The sequence below is a fragment of the Misgurnus anguillicaudatus genome, chromosome 13, assembly GCF_027580225.2.
Source record: "Misgurnus anguillicaudatus chromosome 13, ASM2758022v2, whole genome shotgun sequence".
Taxonomy (NCBI): domain Eukaryota; kingdom Metazoa; phylum Chordata; class Actinopteri; order Cypriniformes; family Cobitidae; genus Misgurnus; species Misgurnus anguillicaudatus.
The window spans coordinates 27,737,822-27,760,512 of NC_073349.2; the positions used below are offsets into that span (position 1 = coordinate 27,737,822).

Below are 22,691 nucleotides of genomic sequence, written 5' to 3' on the forward strand. Positions count from 1 at the left end.
TGCTGCTTATGTTGTCCAGTGATTTTTCTGTGGTTTCTCCTGCATCTATTAATGTAAAGAAACAATTAAACAATTATGAAAAGCACTGTATAAATAAAATTGAACATTATTTTATTTAATAACGGAGTAATACAATTGAAAACACTTTAATGTTACCTCACAGACCTAAACAAATGTTACTTTGTGGCTCAATATTAATGCATGATTTCCAAAAACTGTAAGAAGTTGGTCTGGAAACGTCACAAAAACTCAAGTCTGTGTGACAGTAACTTGAATACAATGCAGTCTGAAATGATTAAGATGATAAAAGACTGCTGTTATTGCTCTTACTGTACACTTGACTCTGTTGGACCATCATGTCCTCATCTCTCTTAATTCTGCTGGCCTGTCAGGTCGCCTGCATTTTTTGGATGGCATCACAGGCAATTAGCAAGATGACGCTGTACAAAACCATCTGGATGGACACATTTCAGGGTTCTGCAGGAGAAACCAGCATGATAAAAACACATTCCAAGGTCAGATTTTAAGTGTTGAGACTATCTGTCTATCTCCGCTCAATTCAGCTTTATGCCATCTTCTCATTACTTTTCAGTGTACGTGTGAATTTACAAGATCTTCAGTTCAACACAAATGAATCATTCAATATTAAAATGGTGTCGTGTTTTTGTTTCATATGAGGTCAAAATGGCAAAACTCCAAAAAGCACATACAGTACATCCATCAAAAAGTCTCCAGTGGGTTGGATATATGTCTGAGAATTCAATTCATATTTATTGCACTGTACTTTTTTCAGTAACTAATATAATGAATTACTAAAAATAACTAGGTTTTTCTAACCCTGGGTCTAGTAGCATTACTTGAAGAGACTTCCCAGTTTTGTTGGACACCATAAATCATACACACTAGTCATAATTTAAAAGTGAAGTCTGAAACTGAGAGTCCACAGTCAGTCCAGACCACAAGCAATGATCCTCGCCAAACCACACAGACATCAGACAGTCCAGAGACCTGCTCACTGTTTCAAAACAGCTGGACAGAATACAGGGGTATATACTACCGGTCAAAAGTTTTCGTTCTTTATTTATATATATATATTTTCCACATTACGTAAAAAATAATTGACGACGGGCCGTTGAATTATTCGAAAATTATGCACACCCAAGTTAGTAATGCGGCACGACGCGAAGCCGTGTGGTAACCACGGTTACCAAAAAATGGCTCTGGTGCCTATTTTTAAGAAATTTGTCAGGTTAGGTGCATATGCGGTTTACAAAAAAATAATCAACACCGTACATTTCTCAACCAATCAGAATGAAACATTCAACAGGCCTGTGGTATAAATAATAATAATAAACTCGTCCAAACTATGGCAACACAAATGTAATTATGTTGGTGATCAAAAGCATCCAAGATAAATGAAAACTATTATATTTTATAATCTGAAATGTATTCACCCTTTGCCTAGCAATTGCAAAACCGTACTCGTGTCATTTTATCAAGAAGCTTCTTGAGGTTTCATCTTTTTAAAGAATATCGAAGGAGTTCACATATATGTGCGCTCTTACGGCGCATTCACACGGGGCGTCAGCGTTAACGCTTCCTATTCACTTTAAATGGGTGACGTCATGCGTTGCCGAACTGAATTGTGGATCCGTCGGCGCCGCGTCAGTGCTGTTTGCTCGCGGCAGAAGTTGAACATTTCTCAACTTTTCAAGCGACAACGCATGCGTCAGCCAATCAGATCGCCTTATGCAAATTACCTAGACAGAGCCAGCCAATTATGTTTATGGAAGAACGGAGCATGTGTAGCGGCCACTTTGATTGGCTGTTGGCCACGCTTCAGACAAGCCTTCCGTTAAGCGTTAACGCTTACGCCCCGTGTGAATGTGCTGTTATTGGCTGCTTTTCCTTCAAAATTCAGTCTAAAGTACTATTCGCATGGGATTAGTATTATCTTGGGACCTAGTGTGATTTGGAAATGACCTCCTTACATCCGAGATTCGTGTGTACCATTCGCACAGAATAAGCAACCCATTCTCACCCCATGGCGTCAATATTTGACGCACTTGACCATGCGTCAATATGTGACGCGGAGGGTTACCTTTCGCGTCATTTTTTGACGAACTGGGGACTTCAATACTATTACGTCCGTTGCATTCTCTTTTCTATTTTCTTACCATTTTCGCGTCGGTTTAGGGTTAGATTTGCATAATGACATCCCTACCCAAACCTAACTCTAACCCCAACGCCAGGTGACAACTGTCGTACCTAACTCTAACCCCAACGCCAGGTGACAACTGTTTATTTTCGCGTAATCTAACCCTAAACCGACGCGAAAATGGTAAGAAAATAGGAAAGAGAATGCAACGGACGTAATAGTATTGAAGTCCCCAGTTCGTCAAAAAATGACGCGAAAGGTAACCCTCCACGTCACATATTGACGCATGGTCAAGTGCGTCAAATATTGACGCCATGGGGTGAGAATGTGTTGCAACAAGAAAAGTCTTATCTCCTGGAAATGATGTTGAGGCTTTGCATAACCCTGTGTCCTATACATGCCACATGGCGAGACGTGGTAAATGCTACCTTTTCCATGTAAATCAGTGTAAATTTTGTCCTGATCAGTCGCGTTGCATCAGTTTGTCACAAATGACAACTCCACCTGTACAGAGATCTGATTTAATGAAAGTTCTGCACATTCTGAATATTAATAATCAAACATGGACAGGGAGATTAGATGTTTAAAATCATAAATATATAACAAAACTCTCGGGTTTCACATGGAAAGCCATAAGAAGCGGAGGGATGCGTCTCTGTACAGCTGCAGTGCGGGAGGTGGAGAAACAGAGAAAAACTAAATAAAAAATGTAAAAAATGATATACAATCCCGCCAAATTAATGAGATGCTGATTCGCACGAGACAGGACTTCAATGTTCGGCGAATTATGGTAGGTCGCACGGGATAAAGACCACAGACTACCTCTGTAGTTATTACAAAATTATTAGAGGTCTCCAGGTAATTCTAATCCCGTGCGAATAGGGCTTAAGTCATTCATTTCAAAAATATTTTTTTAATAAAAATTTTGTTTTCTAATAACAGAAATGAATCTGTTTGGCACAGGTATATTTTTGTCTACAAAAGTAATTTTATAGGGCACCTATTATGCAAAATCCATTTTGTTTGGACATACTATTTGTTGGCAGTGTTTGAACACAATCACCCTGCTGAAAAAAATTCACCTGCTGCTTGTTTTTTAATTTCTACTAAACCAAAGCAGTCTCATTAGACATGCAATTTCGATTCTCTTATCAATGTGAGGTCACACTGATAAAGCCCCGCCCACTTACAGTCCTGCATTACTAGTTTCCACTCTCAGTGAGTTGTACTCTGTCAACTAGATACTAGCGTCTCAGACTGTATTAATCAGATCTATTTTAACAAAAAGCGCTCACTGTATGTTTGTAAGGGAGTGAGGAGCTGTAGCTCATTTGCATTTAAAGGTACAGACATTAAAACAGCGTGTTTTTGCTCCTACCCAAATAGGGACATTTTGGACATGCTACTGTTTAATAAATGTGTCTGATTCACAGACACATCGTGTAAAAATGCCATATTAGGTTCCCTTTAAGCATTTAACTATACACCTTCAGATTAAAAGATTTTTAACATTTCAGTCAAGCGTGTCAAAACTTTTGACCGGTAGTGTAGATGTAACTTCTTACTTCATTGCATTATCTTAATTTGGTATTTTTATCAGCAAATTAAGAGTTTGGTTCCAAAACGTGATAAACGCCATTAAAAAAAATTAGTTACTATCAAAATCGGTATTGTATCTGGTCAGTATTAAAAAGCTAATTCTTTATTTTACACAAAATCCGATATTCGCCATGTTATTCTGTCATCTTTTCTCACTTTTTTTCCAATCACGACAAATGCCGGTCCTCGCAAATCACAGCGCACCATTTCACGCATTGTAAACATTAATGGCGCCGCTTTGAATACACACGGATTCTAGTTTTCCTCATCTACTTTGTACTTCGTGATCAACAAACAAACAAAAACAAAATAGTAATTTTGATGGCATTGATAAACCTGTGGTGGTTTTTTGTGGCGGGGAATAAACGTAAGCCATCAAAATTGAATAATTTATGCAAGAGGCACTCGACCGAAGTAAAAAAAAACTGCTGTTGCTTGTTCTCACAAGACAGCATCAAGCTTCTGTCATGCTAACACTTTAACCTCAGGGGATCTTATGAAAAACTTTCCATTATTTTGCGCAAAGTCAACGAAAACCGAGCAGGACCAAAACATTTTACAGCTTATCGCAGTCAACGCTGTCAAGTTCAGCGAAGACATCTCAAGAATGACAGCAGCAATGACAGTGTTCTTAAAGGATTAGTCCATTTTCTTAAAAGAAAAATCCAGACAATCCACTCACCACCATGTCATCCAAAACGTTGATGTCTTTCTTTGTTTAGTCGACAAGAAATTATGTTTTTTGAAGAAAACATAGCAACATTTTTCTAATTTTAATGGACTTTAATAGAACCCAACATTTAATACTTAATTCAACACTTAACAGTTTTTTTCAACGGAGTTTCAAAGGACTATAAACAATCCCAAACGAGGCATAAGGGTCTTATCTAGCGAAACGCTTGTCATTTTTGACAACAAAAACAACAAACATACACCTTCAAAGCACAACTTCTCGTCGTGTAGATCCGGTCGTGATGCGCCAGCTGACCCCACTACGTCACCGCAATACGTCATCACGTCAAGAGGTCACAGAGGACGAACGCGAAACTCCGCCCCAGTGTTTACATGTGTTGAGAAAGAGGACCGTTCCTACGTTGTTGTATGTCAACTGATACTAATTAATGTCTTTATGGCAGTTTATTGTTTAAAATGGTCCGCAAATGTGCGCTTTATATATGTAACACGTGACCTCCCTACGTCACTACGCATTTACGTTAGGTCGCGCTGGACCGGACCTTGACGAAAAGTTGTGGTTTAAAAGTATATATTTTTTATTTTTCTTGTCAAAAATGACAATCGTTTCGCTAGATAAGACCCTTATGCCTCATTTGGGATTGTTTATAGTCCTTTGAAACTCCGTTGAAAAAAACTGTTACGTCTTGAGTTAAGTATTAAATGTTGGGTTCTATTAAAGTCCATTAAAATTAGAAAAATTCTGCAATGTTTTCTTCAAAAAACATAATTTCTTCTGGACTAAACAAAGAAAGACATCAACATTTTGGATGACATGGTGGTGAGTGAATTATCTGGATTTTTTTTTTAAGAAAATGGACTAATCCTTTAATATGACAAAGTAAGTGTTTAGATTAATGTTTATTTTTGAATCAGTGTATACCACTAGTCAACTAAATGAATATAACATGATAAAGATGAATGCACATTTATATATTGATTTAATAGATTTATAGCATTTTGAGAAAAAAAAATTTGAAATGGATTTATTGCATTTTGCGGAAAAAATAAAGTTATTATAATAAATCTTTGAAAATCTAATTATGCACTGCAAAAAATAATTCAAGAAAAACATTTCTTAGTATTTTTATCTTGTTTTCAGTAAAAAAAATCTGCCAGTGGGATAAGCAAAAAAATCTTGAACACTAAATTCAAGAAAAATTTGCGTTTTTTTTTTTTGCTTATCTTATGCACAAAATCACTTAAATTTTATATATTTGGTCTAAAAGCTAGACTTATTTTCTTAGAAAAGGCATCGTAATTTAAGAATTTTTAGATTTTTTTTTTAAAGAAAACAAGACAAAATTATTTTTTTTGCAGTGTGGATTTGAATTTTTTTATGTTATTATAAACTATATGCTATGTGAAAGTTTGTAACAGAAAATAGTGGTTTTCATCTGGTCACTTTCTTGGTATAGAAAACAGTTTTTTTTTTACCGAAATTAGTCAAAAGAGATTTGTTCAAATATTGAATACACAAATAATTGAATTTACTGGTATATTGTACAGTATGAAAGTACTAACATGTGCCTGAACAGAGATCTTAGCAGAAATAAAACGCCTGTCATTCACAAAGTTTCTCACAATCGACCTCTGTGCTAATTTATTGAATACATTGTTAATTTATTTAAAGCTTTCAGTGTAGCACTCTCAGCTCTGTTTAACACATTACCATGTAACCCCCCCCCCCCAAAAAAAAATCTTTAGGCTCTTCATACTTTTTCAAAACCGTGACCTTGTACAGTATAAAGCCATTTTTGGCAACTCTGTTGTCCCAAAGCCTGTTAGAACCGTACAGCCAAAATGGCTCAATACAGAAGATGAAGCGATATTAAAGACAGACATAATAATACTAAGATCTGTCATAATAATATTGACATTTTGGAGAGATTCCAGGGCTCATTTATAAATGGTGGTTGGTTGGGGGGTAGCGGTGGGGTCAGAAGTCTTGAAGAGATTACACTTTGGCAGGTTTACTGCTGCTCCAAATATGATAGACCTGACGTGTCATTTTCCTGCTAGAGCGCCCTCAGAAAAGCCATAAATTATCATGGGAAAGCGGGAAATTGATTCGCTCTCTCTGTACCCTGCAAATGTTCCCCATAAATATGCAGTGATAGGACATAGCTCCTTTTATTAACTTGGCGGAAAAAAAACGTAAGGTGTTTAAGCAAAAACAGGGTCATTCTGAGTAGCACACGCAGTTTTACATAAAATAATATTTGGTAAATCCAGCAGTTCGGTTTTCTGTTGATCCGTCTTGATGTTGATCTGTGATGCTGTATCCGCAAACCAATAACTGATCCAGGATCACACAAATATACCTGGCTCATACTTTACAGTCAAGTCTTTTTAATAGGGTTGGGCTAAATTTACCAATTGGCTCGCTTTTTCGATTCAAAGAAATTCGTCGCACAACAAAAGTTTTGCAGAAAAAATAACTCTCACATCATTATTATTTATTCCCTGACATGAACACTTTTTCTCAATTTTCTGTCAACCACGTTCAAAACTGTCAAAACAATTAACAGCTATTAAAACTTGTTTTGAGAATATCTGTCAAATACTGAGATAACAATGTTGTTGATTGATCTATTTATATTTCATAAATAACTATTAAAATCTAATTCCACCTACAAATCATAACCTGACACGACAAACAATTCACAATGCTGTGGTCCGAAGACAAACAGGATTTTGGATTTGCTTCCACTTAATCACTTCAGAACGGAAAAACCCGCCGTCTGAAATCTGGAATGTGTTAGTCATATTTACTGTGATATGTGAACAGATGTTTTTATTGCATGGATATAAGAAACCGGAAGTGTAAGGAGTCATTGACTGGAACTGATGTAACAGGTCACCGAATCTGAACTTTGGTGTGAACAAAAGGAACGCTATAGGAAAAAGGGATTTCTATCACCGTTTTGTTTTTCCACCTGGCTGTTGTCGTAAGCAGCTGAGTTTCATAACTCATCTTTATGACAATACAGAGCTGTGTTCAAAGACACACACTGTGCTATTTCCAGATTAACATTGTCTCAGACTTTGTTTGGTGACTGAAGCGCTAAATCAGACATTTTTAAATCTGTTTGACAGCTGTCTCATAATAAGATCCTGAAAATATCCACACAACATTCCAGGACGTGTGAGCTTTGTCAAAAATCCCGAAACCTCAGTAAGAATGTTCCTATTGTTTTTAAATGATTTCACACATGCATTAAATTATTTACCAATCAAGAATAATAAAGTAAATATTTATCTAATGCTAATCTTTTTTTTATTTATTTGATCTCACTTCAAAATAAAGGGTGCTGATTTCATGGGAACAACTGATATCTATTCAGTTATCAAAATTACGATATCACGCTTGATCTGTGGTTACAAGTGGGTCACATCCTAAAATTAGATCAAAGGTCTGTTTATGGGTCAGTGACAAAAATGAGCAAGATGAGAAATTCAAAACTCTTTAAAAAAAAACTTGTTTTTAAAGCATGCCTCGGGTTAATTTTAATGAACATAGTGTATTTATGTTGATTTTATACAAAAAATTTCAAATGGTGTAACCACCAATGCACCAAAGAATAAGAAAAATTAAATATTTTATCCACCCTGATGGCATGTAAGCGTAACCATCACTATATATATATAATATAATAAATATATATATAATAAAATATAATATATATTATATATATATATATATATATATATATATATATATATATATATATATATATATATATATAATTATTATTTGTAAATGTAAATTTTTATGCGTTTTTGTATATTTTTGTAATATATGTATTACAAAAATATACAAAAACGCATAAACATTTATGTTTTTTTATATATTATTTGTAAATGTTAATTTTTATGCGTTTTTGTAATATTTTTGTAATATATGTATTACAAAAATATACAAAAACGCATAAAAATTTATATTTTTTTATATATTATTTGTAAATGTAAATTTTTATGCGTTTTTGTATATTTTTGTAATATATGTATTACAAAAATATACAAAAACGAATAAAAATGTATATTTTTTATATATTATTTGTAAATGTAAATTTTTATGCGTTTTTGTAATATTTGTCCTGACATATGCTGAAAACAGCTCTGTTTTCTAAATAATTTTTGATAAATTATGTAAAAATGTATGTAAAAAATATATATATTACACTAAACTAAATGATTATATTTAATTCCACATTTTTATGAATATATTTATATTTTCATTTAAAAAAATACTAGTTACACCAATTGACAAAGACCAATTACACCACATTGACATTTTTTCAGTTATCCCCATAATATTCGTTCAAAATGAAATAAAACCAGAAATTTTAGACTTAGTCCTTGAAAAAGAGACGGCATGCAAGTAATCTGCAAATTTAGTTTGAAATTTTAAAGGTGCAGTGTGTAATTTTTAGAAGGATCTCTTGACAGAAATGCAAAATAATATACAAAACTATATTTTTAGGGGTGTATAAAGACCTTTTTATAATGAACCATTACGTTTTTATTACCTTAGAATGAGACGTTTTTACATGCACAGAGGGTCCCCGTACGTGGATGTCGCCATTTTGTGCTCCATGTTTCTACAGAAGCCCTTAACAGACAAATTTTGTTTACTAAGTTGTCTCCGACGATGAAATGTTTTTCCGGTGGCGGCTACCATGGCTTCTACACTGTAAATTCTAACAAGTTCAGTTTACTTAAAAAAACTAAGGAAACCGATTGCCTCATTTTTCCAAAGCAAACTTAAAAGCAAACTTAAGGTTAACTTAGTAATTAGCTATTAGTAAGTATAACAAACATTTTCTGAGTAAATTTACTAATACATATCAATTTAGTTTAATATGTAATTTTAAGTTAATATACTTATCAATGGTTACTAATGATACTTAAGAATTTCTATTAAGATTACCGTATTAATTCAATTAAACTAACAAGGTTTTATTTAGTACTGCTAACATTCTAAATACTAGTGCTCTGGACATGGATTTAATTAACAATTTTAAGCTATGTCAACTTAAAAAACTATGTGCAATCGGTTTCCAAAGTTTTTTTAAGTAAAATGAACATATTTTTTTAAGTACAACTGATAGAGAAAACACTCAACACACATATGGAATTCTGAACTGTTTATTTTTGTAATAAACAGCTAGAAAGCTTTTTAAAACATAATGCAGTGAACACATGGACACTTCTGTTCAAACAGTATCAGTCTTTCTGACTAACTTGCCTTTTTCTGTCATTCACAACAAAATCCTAAAAAGCTTTTCTGTAAGAAAAGGCACTTTAGAGAACAAAATAGGCCTGTATCTGCAGAAATTTGGCTTTGTAAACAACAATTTGGAATTTTGTGTAATTACAAATATTCCTTAAATACAGACTGGCTTTGGAAAGGGTCTGTTACTTAAAATACTTGATTGTTACAAATGGTAAAACCGAGGCACCTTAATGCAATACAAAACATGTCTAATGTTTTTTGAGTAACAGACCCTTTCAAAAGCAAAAGTAAAACCAAGGCACACTAAGTGCAATACAAAACATGTCTAAAATACATGAGAGCTAACTTTGGAAAGGGTCTGCTACTTATAAACAACAACAAAAACCATAACTGATCCCCTTGTTACAAGAGGGCGAAACCAATGTACACTTAGTGCAATTACAAAACATGCCTGAAATACAGACAACTGACTTAGGAAAGGGTGTTACTTAAAGAAAAAACTCTTCCCCTTGTTACAAGAGGTAAAACCAAGGCACACTTAGTCCAAGTACAAAACATGAAAGGAAAGGGAAAGTTACTTAAAAAACACATAACTGATCCCTTTTTAACAAGTGAAGTCAAGGCACATGTGAAAAAAGTGCCATTACTAAACATGCCTAAACACATTTAAAGGGTTAACATTTTCTTAATTTTTGCATCAACCAGTTAAAGTAATAGTCACCCAAAAAATTGAAAATTCTGTCATCATTTACTTACTTTCATGTCGTTACAAACCGCCTACATTTCTTTTTGATGAACACAAATGAAGATATTTTGAGAAGTGATTGTAACTAAACCATTCATGGACCCTGTTTACTTCCATAGTATTCTTTTATCCTACTATGGAAGTCAATAAGGTCCATGAACAGTTTGGTTGCAAACATTTCTCAAAATATCTTCAATTTAGGCAGGTTTGTAACATGAAAGTGAGTAAATGATGATAGAATTTTTTGGTGAATTATACCTTTAACGGTTAGCATAGGCACCCAAGGCCAAAAGAAAAGACATTAGGTTAAAAGCTGATTTTTTAGAGTTTGGAGTTTGGGTTTCAGGTTCTTACCTCCTAAAGACAGAAATACCCTCTGAATAAATTCAAATGTATTCCTCATTGTCTTTGGGTAGTCTAAATTTAGAGCATAGATTAAAGCAAAAAGGAGACATACAGCATGTGGCAAGCTTCGGACATCGTCCATGACAAATTTTCCCTCCAGAATGATTTCCCTCATTGCGTTAACGTTGAGTGCATGTGGAGTTCTGGCAGGCATGTCTTCAGGTAGAACTGTAAGCAGGCCAACATCAATTTGGCTGAAGTCTGCATCTACATCAGAATCCTAAAGAGAGAAAATAATAAGAATGAATGTCTTTCTAACCTAAAACATTGATTGTATAGAATTCATATTCAGCAAAATATAGACGTTTCAGAGGTGACAACATAAACTAGCGGCTTTCGTGGTCAACGCGTAACTTCTGATAAACTTCGGTAAGAATAAATAACAACAAAGTCCTTTAAATGTAGTTTATTTATATAATAAGCAAAATAAACAACACGTAGATTACATAGGAAACCAAAACATTTGTTATTTTCGACAAGGTATTTGTTCAAGAGTTCAGTTTAGCAACTAGTCAGACCATTAAAAAAAACTGAAACTGGAAGTAAAGTTCAGACCAGACACGTATCACGTCACCACACTTGCGTCCGATGAAACAGTCTATAAAGAGTGGCCAAAAGCTGTTTAAAAAATGCAAATCTCTTCCTTCAGCTTGAAGTATTTTGTTCACCACAGTGCACTGTGTTGGTAAGATGCACAAGAAAGTGTAATCAAGCTTCATGGCAAACATGATTGCCAAAGACATCAATAAAATAAATCGTGCAAGTTACAAAATATCTTTCAGAAGGACTTCTTTTGCATTCTTCCTAATTATTAATCTCACAGAACTAAAGAGAATTAATAGTTCTGATATAATTATTAAAATATATTCATCGTTTACTAATTCTCTATCACTTAGAACTAGTGCTGCACGGAAAATCGCATGTGATTGTCATGCCCATCTCCTCAGTGAGGCCCTGTTTACACGTACATGGCTATTTTTAAAAACTGAGAGATTAACCTTCATTTGTGCCCCTCGTTTACACGCAAACCGAGAACTCGCCTCTGAAACCGATTGTTTCTAAAAACTCTGGCCAGAGTGGAGATCTTGAAAATCTTCGGTTGCAAGGTTGCATATAAACTGAGACAAACGGATGTTTAGGCAAGCAACGTCACGGAGTATGCGCCAGAGGTCACACCTACGTCAAAAGTGCGACCTATGTTTACATGTGACTGCTACTCTAGACGCTTCCAAGATCACATTTATGTTCGTGCAAACTCGTTTCGTGTGTTTGTATTCGTAAATACAGCTGCTCCATTATGCCGAGGAGCAGAGACGAGTGCTCGGAGGTCAGCAATTTTACGCGTGTTTGACTTCATGTGGCGCTGCAAGAACCGACAGACGGATGATGTCAAAGTACAGCAAGAGCGATTCGAAATTAGACCTCTACGTGTGATTCCTCAACTCGCTCTCGCTGTACTTTGACGTCATCGATCACCTACTGCAACAACTCCTCCCTCCAACATGAAGAACCAGTTCGCGTCACCACCAGCACTTCCGGTGATTGGCTTACGTGGGCTTGAGCTTCTCTTGACAGCATATATGCACGGGTACGTGTAAATAAACACTTTTCTGAAAACTGACATGACTGATATTATTTTTGAAACTGGAGAGGCTGAAATGTCCGTTTATGAAAATAGCCGCCCACATGTAAACATAGCCTAAAGCTGGTTCCTTGATTAGTAGTAAATTGGCAACACCTGCTTTCAGATGGAGCGGCATTTACTACACAAAGCCGTAGATCACTGACAATCGGGGCAATTTCGCATTAATTATTATGCCTATATTATGCCTGCAATATGTATGCGATATGGCCCAGCTTGTCAGTGAACTACAGCTTTGTGTGGTACATGCAGCTCCATCTAAAAGCAGGTGATAGCAATTTACTAATCAAGAACCGGCTTTACTGAGGATAGTAATATCGCATAGGATTTATTGTGCAGCTCTACTTAGAACCCCTATGACTTTCTTTGTTTACAAAGAATTATTAAATAACTCGTGTTTTTGGAAGCTAAAGATATAGGTACCATACACTGCCAAAAAATTAATTTTGTTTTGTTTCCAATAAACAAAGAAAATGTAGAGGTTTGAACAACCCAAGAGTTAGTAATGCTACTTTACTGTATTTGAACTAATGTTCACATATAGATTTTAGGAGCGTTAGCTCTTCTTTTATGAATTGCCATATTACATCCATATAAACGCATAAACAGCGCGCACATGCTCCCTGCCCATAGAATATCATTTAAAAAAGGTGCCTGCAACTGCCATAAACGCGTTTGGTGTGATTGGCCCCTTAAGCCCGGAATACACTGCACGATTTTTGTCCTCTTATAAGATCATTACCTTATCACACTGTGTGACATGTATCGTTTAAACTCGGCTACGAGAGGCACGTAGACTATACGATGATGACACGGAAGCTTCGGTGGCAGCGCCATACGTGGCGCAACGTCACCAGCATGCGGTCATGGTAAACAAATACCGGCGCGCAGGTCGTACTGTGCGGTGATCATGCCGAATTTCTGACACTGTCAGAAAACTATTGTAGGCTATCTTTGGACGCAAGACTGGGAAAATGGCCGTCTTTGAACCTCTCTCATTGTACAACATAGGACCACCGATGGAGAGCCACGATCACAGAAATCGCGACGATTGTTTCACGATGGCAATCTTTCGTCTGGGACAGCCAATAATCGTGCAGTGTATACCGGGCTTTAGTCTGTCTACTGTATACTCCTTCTCATAACCTGATCCATACAATCATGAAACAAAACTTAAAGCAGAAACACCAACATTACTTACAAAGCACGTCTTGAAAAACTCATCCGAGTCATCCCCCAGGAGAACTGGAAGTCCATAAAGTACAGCTGTACGCACACAAGATACATCAGATGACTAAAAAAAACAAACAGAAAATAGGGTAAGAGGGTAAAACTCATTTCATGGTTTAACAATAACAACATTTAACAAAATAAAGGAGTACCTTTAAATCAACCTGACGTAAAATTTCATCAAGTGTTCGTCCTTGAGTTCCCCCTTTCTTCCGGAAAATTTCAAGGAAACGTGCAGTGTGTTTGTCCAGTGCTGCATAGAATTCAGATCGCAGATTCTTGCCAGATATACGATTGAATTCTGCAAAGATCTAAGCACAAGCACAGAATGGTTAATTACTTAAAAAGAATAAAATTAATAAAAAGCACTTTAGGTTGTGAAGAGGAAAAGAAAACAAACCTGGCTTTCTGTGAAAAGTGCTGGCCATTTTTCCAAGATCTCAGAAACAGGAGGTTCAGAGTGAATGATTTCCTTCCGTCTCAGGGCAAATGTACTGTCCATCTTTTGGCCAATGAGGCTCATGTCTCGACTCTTCTTTTTCATTTCTTCTACAAGTTCTTTTCTCAGGCATTCTTGACTGTCTTCATTCTCCCCGTTAGGAAAATTTGGCAAAAAATTTACTTCAAATCGTCTAGGTTTTTTAATGCTTCTCCTAAAAGCACTGCCTGCTTCTGCACCTCTCTTTCCCTCAACAGCAACATCACTACAGCCACATTTACGCAGTTTTGTTCTGTAGTTGGCCATTTTAAATTTCAGGCTATTTTTCCATCCAGCTGATCCTGTTGAAGAACCCGGTTCAGTCAAGCAGGGGTGTGCTCTGATAAGAGCGGTAGCAACTTGAGCAAAGTTTTCATCTGATGGATATGCCTTAAAAGTGTACATGGCACCCGCAAGTGATTCCAATATGTCATGTTTAATGTCTCTTCCAACATCAAGACTTGTACCATCTTTCATAAAAGCAAGGTTTCCCTGACGGAGACGATACTCAACATTAACAGAAAATTTAGGGATTTCAAAATCCTCTGGCCACTCACTCTGGCGTTCAGCAGACAACTGCTCTGATGTATCCGAACCTGAGAGAAGTACAGTGTCGGCCTGACTTGAGGAGGGAGAAGTTGATAGAGGAATTATTTTCAATGTGGCCTTATCTGGCAAATCATTAATATCACTTAGGTTGCATAATGCATGATTAAAGTCAGGGTCTTCAAATTGGACATTGAAAGAATATGTGACTTGCAACTTCTCTTGAAGCACACGTTTCAAGGCTTCAACGTCAGCTGGTTTTTCTGAAATCACAACCTTTCGGATGTCACTGTCGTGCACAATAACGCGAAACATCATTGACATGGCTGGCTGAAATTCTAAAATAAAAAGAAAAATAAGTCAACAACACAAACGATAATAAAATAAAATACAATAAGGTCACTTAGCAGCAGATGTGATGCTTCAATGTGACACAGAACTGGCCTCGGATATTATAGGCTGCCAAAGGGAAAGGGTCATTTAGTTCAGAAGGCAGAATTACTTGCAGTGAATGCAAACTACACAATTCATAAGAGCGCAAATGCTCAATGTACCACGCAGTCTGGGGTTTACAGAGGAACATTATGTCAGTGTTGATTGCCAAGATTTGTTTAATCTGCATGAATTCTGGCAAACCTGAACAAGATCCAACTGAAACCACCATGTCTGGGCAATACTTAATACCATCAATGGTAACACTGGATGAAACTAGCACTGTACTGCAATTAGGGCTCCTTAGATGCAGATATTCCTGCACATTGTCAGGAAAGCCTGTTACAAGTGAACTACAGACCCTATCCATTTGTATTCCTGGCTTGAAAAAAACCCCTGCATCCATGTGATAGGCCATTGTCATTTGATGCTTCTTAGCCAGCATTAGGGGGACATTTTTGAAGTTTTGTGCATCACGGATCACTTTCTTAAAGAACTTATGTTTGCCCTCGAATCTCATTGTCCAAAGATTTCTCAGTGGTCCATACATTCTGATTAACTGAGGATAATGCTCTATGTAGTGATGCTTCGGACGCAGAACAAAGTCTGGGAAAACTTCTTGAAGCAAAGCTCTGTGTTCTGAGATCTTGCAATTCAAAAACTCCACAGTGTCATCAGCAAATTTGATAGACAAACTCAACTCCACAATATCTTTCAACAACATCAAAATCTCCCAGGTATGGTCATTCTCTGCTATGGTATGGCCTATCAAAAGTGGAAGGAGTCTCAATAGGGTCAAATTCTCATGGCCATTTCCCCCGATTGTTGTTTTTTTTGTGTATGATTGTGGAATAGGCTGTGGCTGATCAGTCCTGTCTGAAAACTTGTATGGAAATTGTTTAATGGCACTGTTTAAGGACTCAAGGGTAAAGTAACGTTTGCCAATTAATTTCCGTAAACACAATGCCATCTCTACAGGAACGACACCCTCCAAAAGATCATGCAACAGATCTGGGGGGAAACCCCCAATGGCATGAAAGTGTTTCAAATTGTCACTCAAGGGACAGCTTCTCTTTACACCATACTGTACCACCAAAGTACTGTCCTGCAGAACATCTTGGACATGTTGTTGGTGTTTTTCTTTTGTTCTCATTTCAAACAAGCCTGACCTAACTTCCTTCATATTAATGTCCTCCCTTGTGGCAAGGCAAAATCTACATGGATGATTCACTCTAAAGCTCTCCTGAAAACCTGCTAGTGAATGGGCACCCAGATTATCTGCCAGGACATGAAGAACAGATCCCCTTACACATGATCCCAACTGCTCAACAAATACTCCTTGCTGTTCAAGACATTTCAGGTCTTCAATTAGTGGATGAAGTATTTTCGAGTAGCCATGCTGCCTAACTACATTTGTTTTACAAAGAAGAGCTAGCTGAATGGTATGCAAAGATGACACATTTTTTGCAGGCAGGTTTGCAAGAACCCAGTAGACAGCACACAATTTGTGCTTTTTTCGTGATGTTCCGAGTGGATTGGCCACTTCGAAATCATCTATGTATAGGTTAAGACATATTTTGTAATCTTTTTCTGCAAAAAATGAATTATTCCTATAATGTGTGCCATCCCTGTAACTGCTGTATCTCCCTGAGGTCTCACCTGAACCTAGCACCTTGTCAAGAACATCTGTTTTTTTCAGCAACTTCTGCAACATTTCAATAACTGGGATATAGACATAACACTGATCATCTCCATCAATTTTGTACTCAACAGGCATGACAACTGGAAATTCTCTCAAGAAATATGATGTTCTCCTGTTGGTTGTGGAAAGAGGACCTCCTTCTTTTGTACACTGTAACATCACATTGCTGTCTGTGACTGCCCTGACAAGCTCTTTTACAACTGAGCTGTTTGCCTCACCACAGTGCTTAACAATAATCTGCTGTATTGTGCTACTTAACAGCGATTCAGACAGCAAATAAATTTGATTAAGCTGTTGGATAATTTCTTGTGTTGCGCTATCTGAAATATGCAAGATTGTCTGCATTTTGAGAAACAGTGAAGCCAAATTGTGTTCAAGCTTTTGCCTTGTATCATCCAAATTGTCTTGTTCCTCTGGCAAATTACACTCATCTTCACTGTCTATGCTGTCAATTGGAGGTTGAGCTGGATTTTCCTCTGTGTGACTATCCTGAGTACTTGATATAATTCCCAATTTAAAATGCTCAGGGCCGGGGCGGTTGTGGTGATGTGCCTTACTTTTATGGGCGTTAAATGTGGAGTACACATTTGTTTCAAAAACACAGTCTTTGAAAGGACACTGAACTTTTTCATTGTTCCTCAAATGAGAACGCAAATGGCTAAAATAATCTGACTCATTGCATGGCTCAGTAAAGTCACAAACATGACACTTGTAACATACTGGAACAGTACTAGATTTCACAATACTTTGTTGAGAATGGATTTTTGATAAATGTACTTTCAATGCATTAAATGACTTAAAGGTACATGGACAGTCTGAATGGAGACATGGTATCGGAGCAATGCGGGAATATGTTCCATGATTTATGCGATAGTGCTTAAGAAGTTGTGCTCTCTTTTCAGATGTAAAAGTGCAAAACTTACATTTCCACTGCATGGCAGAAGGAAACCAGCAGGTTATCTAAAGAAAGACAAATGAAGATTCATTATTCCATTAGTCAAAATTAGAAGAAGTATACTACTTTTTTAAAACAGTGTTGGCCACTTCGGATATGCATATGGCCAATAGGGTAAAAATAAAATTAAGTATTACTTTAAAACCTTAGTCATAAGTTGGCATAATAACTTTGTGTTCATGCTATGGCCTAACAAAAACATTTTACATTATCATTAACTAACTACCTTATTTAAAGATAAATAAATGCAAATCTGTCAAGATTAGTTTATATACAATAAACGTAAAATAACAAGCAATACACAATTTTACTTATATTAATAAATAAAGCCCCCTCTCTCCCTCTCTCTCTCTCTCTCTCTCTGTGTGTGTGTGTGTGGAGGAGAAATGCATGGTAAACAATGCATGAAGAAATAAAGCAGTATACCTTTAAACCTTTAAGACAACTAGTTACATATGGTTTTATTTTACAATGGGTTTACCTGTTTGCATCTATTATCTTCTTTTTTTCCGCGTTGTCCTCGACCGAGGATAAACGAGTAAAATTAGCGTCTCCCTCAAAACATTGCATGAACGCGTCAAACCGGCGCATTTAGGGTGACGTCGATTTGGCATGCCTTTTACTGCGTCTGTGTTGTTGCTTGGCAGCCGTAATGTTGCGCGCGCACACACACACAACTGTTAATGAAGAACTACGCACCATTGCTCCGTTTATTTGATCAATCCTTTCCAAGTAAACGAAATCAAAGTTTCAGAAAAGAAATAATAAAGCACAATAAGGCTAATCTATAAATGCTGACGCTTCTCTGGGAAGGGGCTTTATATAGAGAGTAGCGAGGCGATTGCCAATCTTTGCGCATGCTCAGTATAACAAACTAGAAAAAAGCCGTTTATACAAATATTATGGTACAGTTAATGTCAGGCTTTAATTGTTGGTCTGAAATGTGTTGTGTTACGTTAATTGTGATATCAGCACGCGATTTTAGAGATATCGGTTTTCCCCATTCAATAGGACTTAGTCTTGCATGGCAGTTCTTAAATTACTGTAAAAGACTGCTTATTTTGGCTCATTGCTTTATTATATCAAATATGCACGTTTGTTTCATGAAAACCTCGCGTTTCTCTACAACACTGATGAAGCATTCAAAACGCATCTGTTTGGACATCGCACGTGTGATTGGTTTAATGTATAACGTTGCAAAAACAATCTTTATTGCAAACATGAGCAGACTATCTTGTAATATATACTTAGTTTAATTATACATTTGGTTTTTTGCCCCTTTATATTTAATTTAAGTAAAGATTTGTTCAAATTGGTTGTATTTTTGCACCAATTGACCCGGTAATGTTAAATGTAACTTAGGCCTAACATCGTAATAAACTCGTCAAAACAGCATGCATGCATATAATTGTGGAAAATGTGTCGACAATAAGGACAAGCAAACAAGAAAAATAGAAAATGTTGTGTTAATTACCTTAAAGTTGCAGAGGGTAACGTTAAAACTTCCTTTGAGAATCTTCCTCACGAGTCACTCCATGTGCTTCGTCCAGGTGTGGGGGAGGGGAAATGTGCTCAAATGCGCATGCTCAATAGAACGTCTTGGATATTTTGAGTAAGTTTACTTAAATTGCATTAGTTATGTGAACTTTGTAGTGTAACATTTAAAGAACAATTAACCGTTTTAAGTAAACTCAACAGTTTGGTTAAAAACAAGTAAACATACTAGCATTTTTATAGTAAGGATTACTATTTGCTTTTACAGTGTACATGCGTTTCAAAAGCGAGGGGTGAGCAGTGGACTAAGCCGTGGGTTGCAATTCGCAACCTCACCACTAGATGCTGCTAAAATTTACACACTGCACCTTTAACTCTTTTACATCTTATTTATCCATACAGACACAAAATAATTAACATCACGTTATTGACCCTTATAACACAATACTAAATGCAATCATACCAGTAAAGGTAAATTAACCGTATAATCCGGTAGAATGAGGCTGGCATAATAATAAACTATAGCACTTGTTGATCCATAACATTATCCTCTCTTTTCTTTTCTAAAAACAACGCTATTGTGTGTATTTGGTGCAATACAATGCGTTCGCATGGTTTGTGGTACAAAAAAACACATTATTTTCCACATACCATACATTATTGTTCCTCCTCTATACTCTGAGTCTCTGAAATGCACTAATTTTGTACAAAGCTCATCATTCTGAAAAGCACAGTATCCTCCGATTGGCCAGCTAACCAGTACATTGGGATTGGCCTGAATACCTCTGATGTCAACCGGAAATTTGATGCTTCTTACCATATTTGAAATTTAAATATGAAAACATAGACTACTTACAGGCTGTTAGTGAGAATCGGGCAGAATTATAATAATGACCACCGGTACCCTTTATAAAATAAGTCATATTAGTACCAAAGAGGTGCTGTACATATACTGTCTGAAGGTACCAAAGAGTGCATATTAGTACCTCAAAGGTACTGATAACAAACATATACCTACCCTGTAAATGGTAGCCTACATAATAGGACACTTTTAAAGGGTACTCCCCAGTGACAGCATGGGACAATTTTTTGACAAATATACAAAATGATTGGCAGGCAGAGTGTCTCAAATGTTTATTACTGTGTAAAGAAAAAATCCATTGCATTTTGTAAAATTGTTTCACAGAGTCTGCTGTCACAGAGTCTAAAATAATCTTTCAGTAATGAGGAACTATTTCAGTAATATCTGTGCGTTAATGAGGATGTCATGTCATAAAAAGATCTCTTACAAGACCTTCAAATACACTTATAATGAGAATAAACTTGCGTCGTGCTGACCGCAGTGTGTTTTGTGCAGTGAATTATTATCGGCTACAGAGAACACCAAACCAGCGAAATTCAATTTTGTGCGATATACAATTTTGGAACCGCGTCAGGTTGCCACTTCAAGTGCAATGCATCCGGTGTACAATCTGGATAAAACTAGTTTTACTAGAGAACCACTGGGTTTGTTTTTCCTCTGATTGTTTAAATTCAAAGTTGTTCGCTGTCATGTCGAATCTGTCAGTCCAATCTAAACTAATGAAAGCCTGTTTGCGGTCTGTACTCTGTGAGGAAATGCGTTTGGGGCCTGCTGAAGAGTTTTGAGGCTGGCTGATTCTGACAGGATCTCTGTGAGGCACGAGTCTCTCCTTCCATCACCAGATGCTTAAATAATGGCTTGAGAGGCGAGCTGTTATTTACTACCTCCAGGTCCTCGTGAAGGAGGCGCTTGTGGAGGTTTAACAGAAGGAGAAGATGAGGCTCAGAGGGCCAGATTACGGCCTCATCCTCCCCGTCTCCATCATCTGTCACATCTGTCATATTGCGACACATGTCATGTGCAATTAAACGCGGGGCAGTTAACTCTTTCCCTGCTCTGTGTTGTCTATAAACAGGAAACACATGGCTTCAGGCGATGGCTACAAGAGCTGTGATAAAATTATCTTTGTCTTTTCACAGCCTGACTCTGTTAAATTTAGCTTTCAAATGGTTTCTGAATAGCCTGACTGATTGAAAACATCGCTACTTGCATTTTATGGCAACCAGACACATGTAACTAAGATATACATCAAAAATATGCTGGGTTATTTTTAATGAACCCAACTCGTTTTTTATATTTGTCCCAACAATGAGTTAAAACAACCCAGCATTTTGGGTTTAAACAACCCAGCATCGGTTAAATTACCACCCAATGGGGTGGGGCTCATGCCTTTTTGGCCCATTGCTGGGATATTTCAATCCAATGTTGGGTCAAAAAGGATGAACCCAACTCGTTGGGTTATATTAACCCAGAACATTTTTATATTTGACCCAACAATGAGTTAAAACAACCCAGCATTTTGAGTTAAAACAACCCAGCATTTTGAGTTAAAACAACCCAGCATTTGTTAAATTACGACCCCATGGGGAGGGCTCATGCCTTTTTGACCCAGTGCTGGGATATTTCAACCCAGTGTTGGGTCAAAAAGGGATGAACCCAACTCGTTTTTATATTTGACCCAAAAATGAGTTAAAACAACCCAGCATTTTGGGATAAAACAACCAAGCATTGGTTAAATTACCACCCAATGGGGTGGGGCTCATGCCTTTTTGACCTATTGCTGGAATATTTCAACCCAGTCTTGGGTCAAAAAGAGATGAACCCAACTCTTTTTTATATTTGACCCAACAATGAGTTAAAACAACCCAGCATTTTGGGTTAAAACAACCCAGCATTGGATAAATTACCACTCAATGGGGTGGGGCTCATGCCTTTTTGACCTATTGCTGGGATATTTCAACCCAGTGTTGGTTCAAAAAGGGATGAACCAAACTCTTTTTTTTAATATTTGACCCAATAATGAGTTAAAACAACCCAGCATTTTGGGTTAAAACAACCCAGCATCAGTTAAATTACCACCCAATGGGGTGGAGCTCATGCCTTTTTGACCCATTGCTCGGATATTTCAACCCAGTGTTGGTTCAAAAAGGGATGAACCAAACTCTTTTTTTTAATATTTGACCCAATAATGAGTTAAAACAACCCAGCATTTTGAGTTAAAACAACCCAGCATTTGTTAAATTACGACCCCATGGGGAGGGCTCATGCCTTTTTGACCCAGTGCTGGGATATTTCAACCCAGTGTTGGGTCAAAAAGGGATGAACCCAACTCGTTTTTATATTTGACCCAAAAATGAGTTAAAACAACCCAGCATTTTGGGATAAAACAACCAAGCATTGGTTAAATTACCACCCAATGGGGTGGGGCTCATGCCTTTTTGACCTATTGCTGGAATATTTCAACCCAGTCTT

The 22,691-nt window shown here is 36.7% G+C and overlaps 1 protein-coding gene and 1 long non-coding RNA gene across 2 annotated transcripts in view; both read right to left on the minus strand.

Annotated features, from left to right (window-relative positions):
- Window positions 1-330: 330 nt before the first annotated feature.
- The window catches only part of LOC129430418 (uncharacterized), a 33,205-nt gene continuing 10,844 nt past the window's right edge, over window positions 331-22,691 (minus strand). The window contains exon 2 of the long non-coding RNA XR_012373074.1: window positions 331-477. This is a non-coding gene — a long non-coding RNA (uncharacterized lncRNA). The remainder of the gene's footprint in view (window positions 478-22,691) is intronic.
- On the minus strand, window positions 9,367-19,624 carry LOC129431387 (sterile alpha motif domain-containing protein 3-like). The gene is made up of 6 exons (XM_055189253.2): window positions 19,338-19,624; window positions 17,832-17,868; window positions 14,151-15,112; window positions 13,903-14,061; window positions 13,722-13,814; window positions 9,367-11,098 (listed from the first exon to the last, which is right to left on the minus strand). The coding sequence occupies exons 3-6, from the start codon at window positions 15,096-15,098 to the stop codon at window positions 10,775-10,777; spliced, it is 1,524 nt and encodes a 507-aa protein (XP_055045228.2). The 5' UTR covers window positions 15,099-15,112; window positions 17,832-17,868; window positions 19,338-19,624; the 3' UTR covers window positions 9,367-10,774.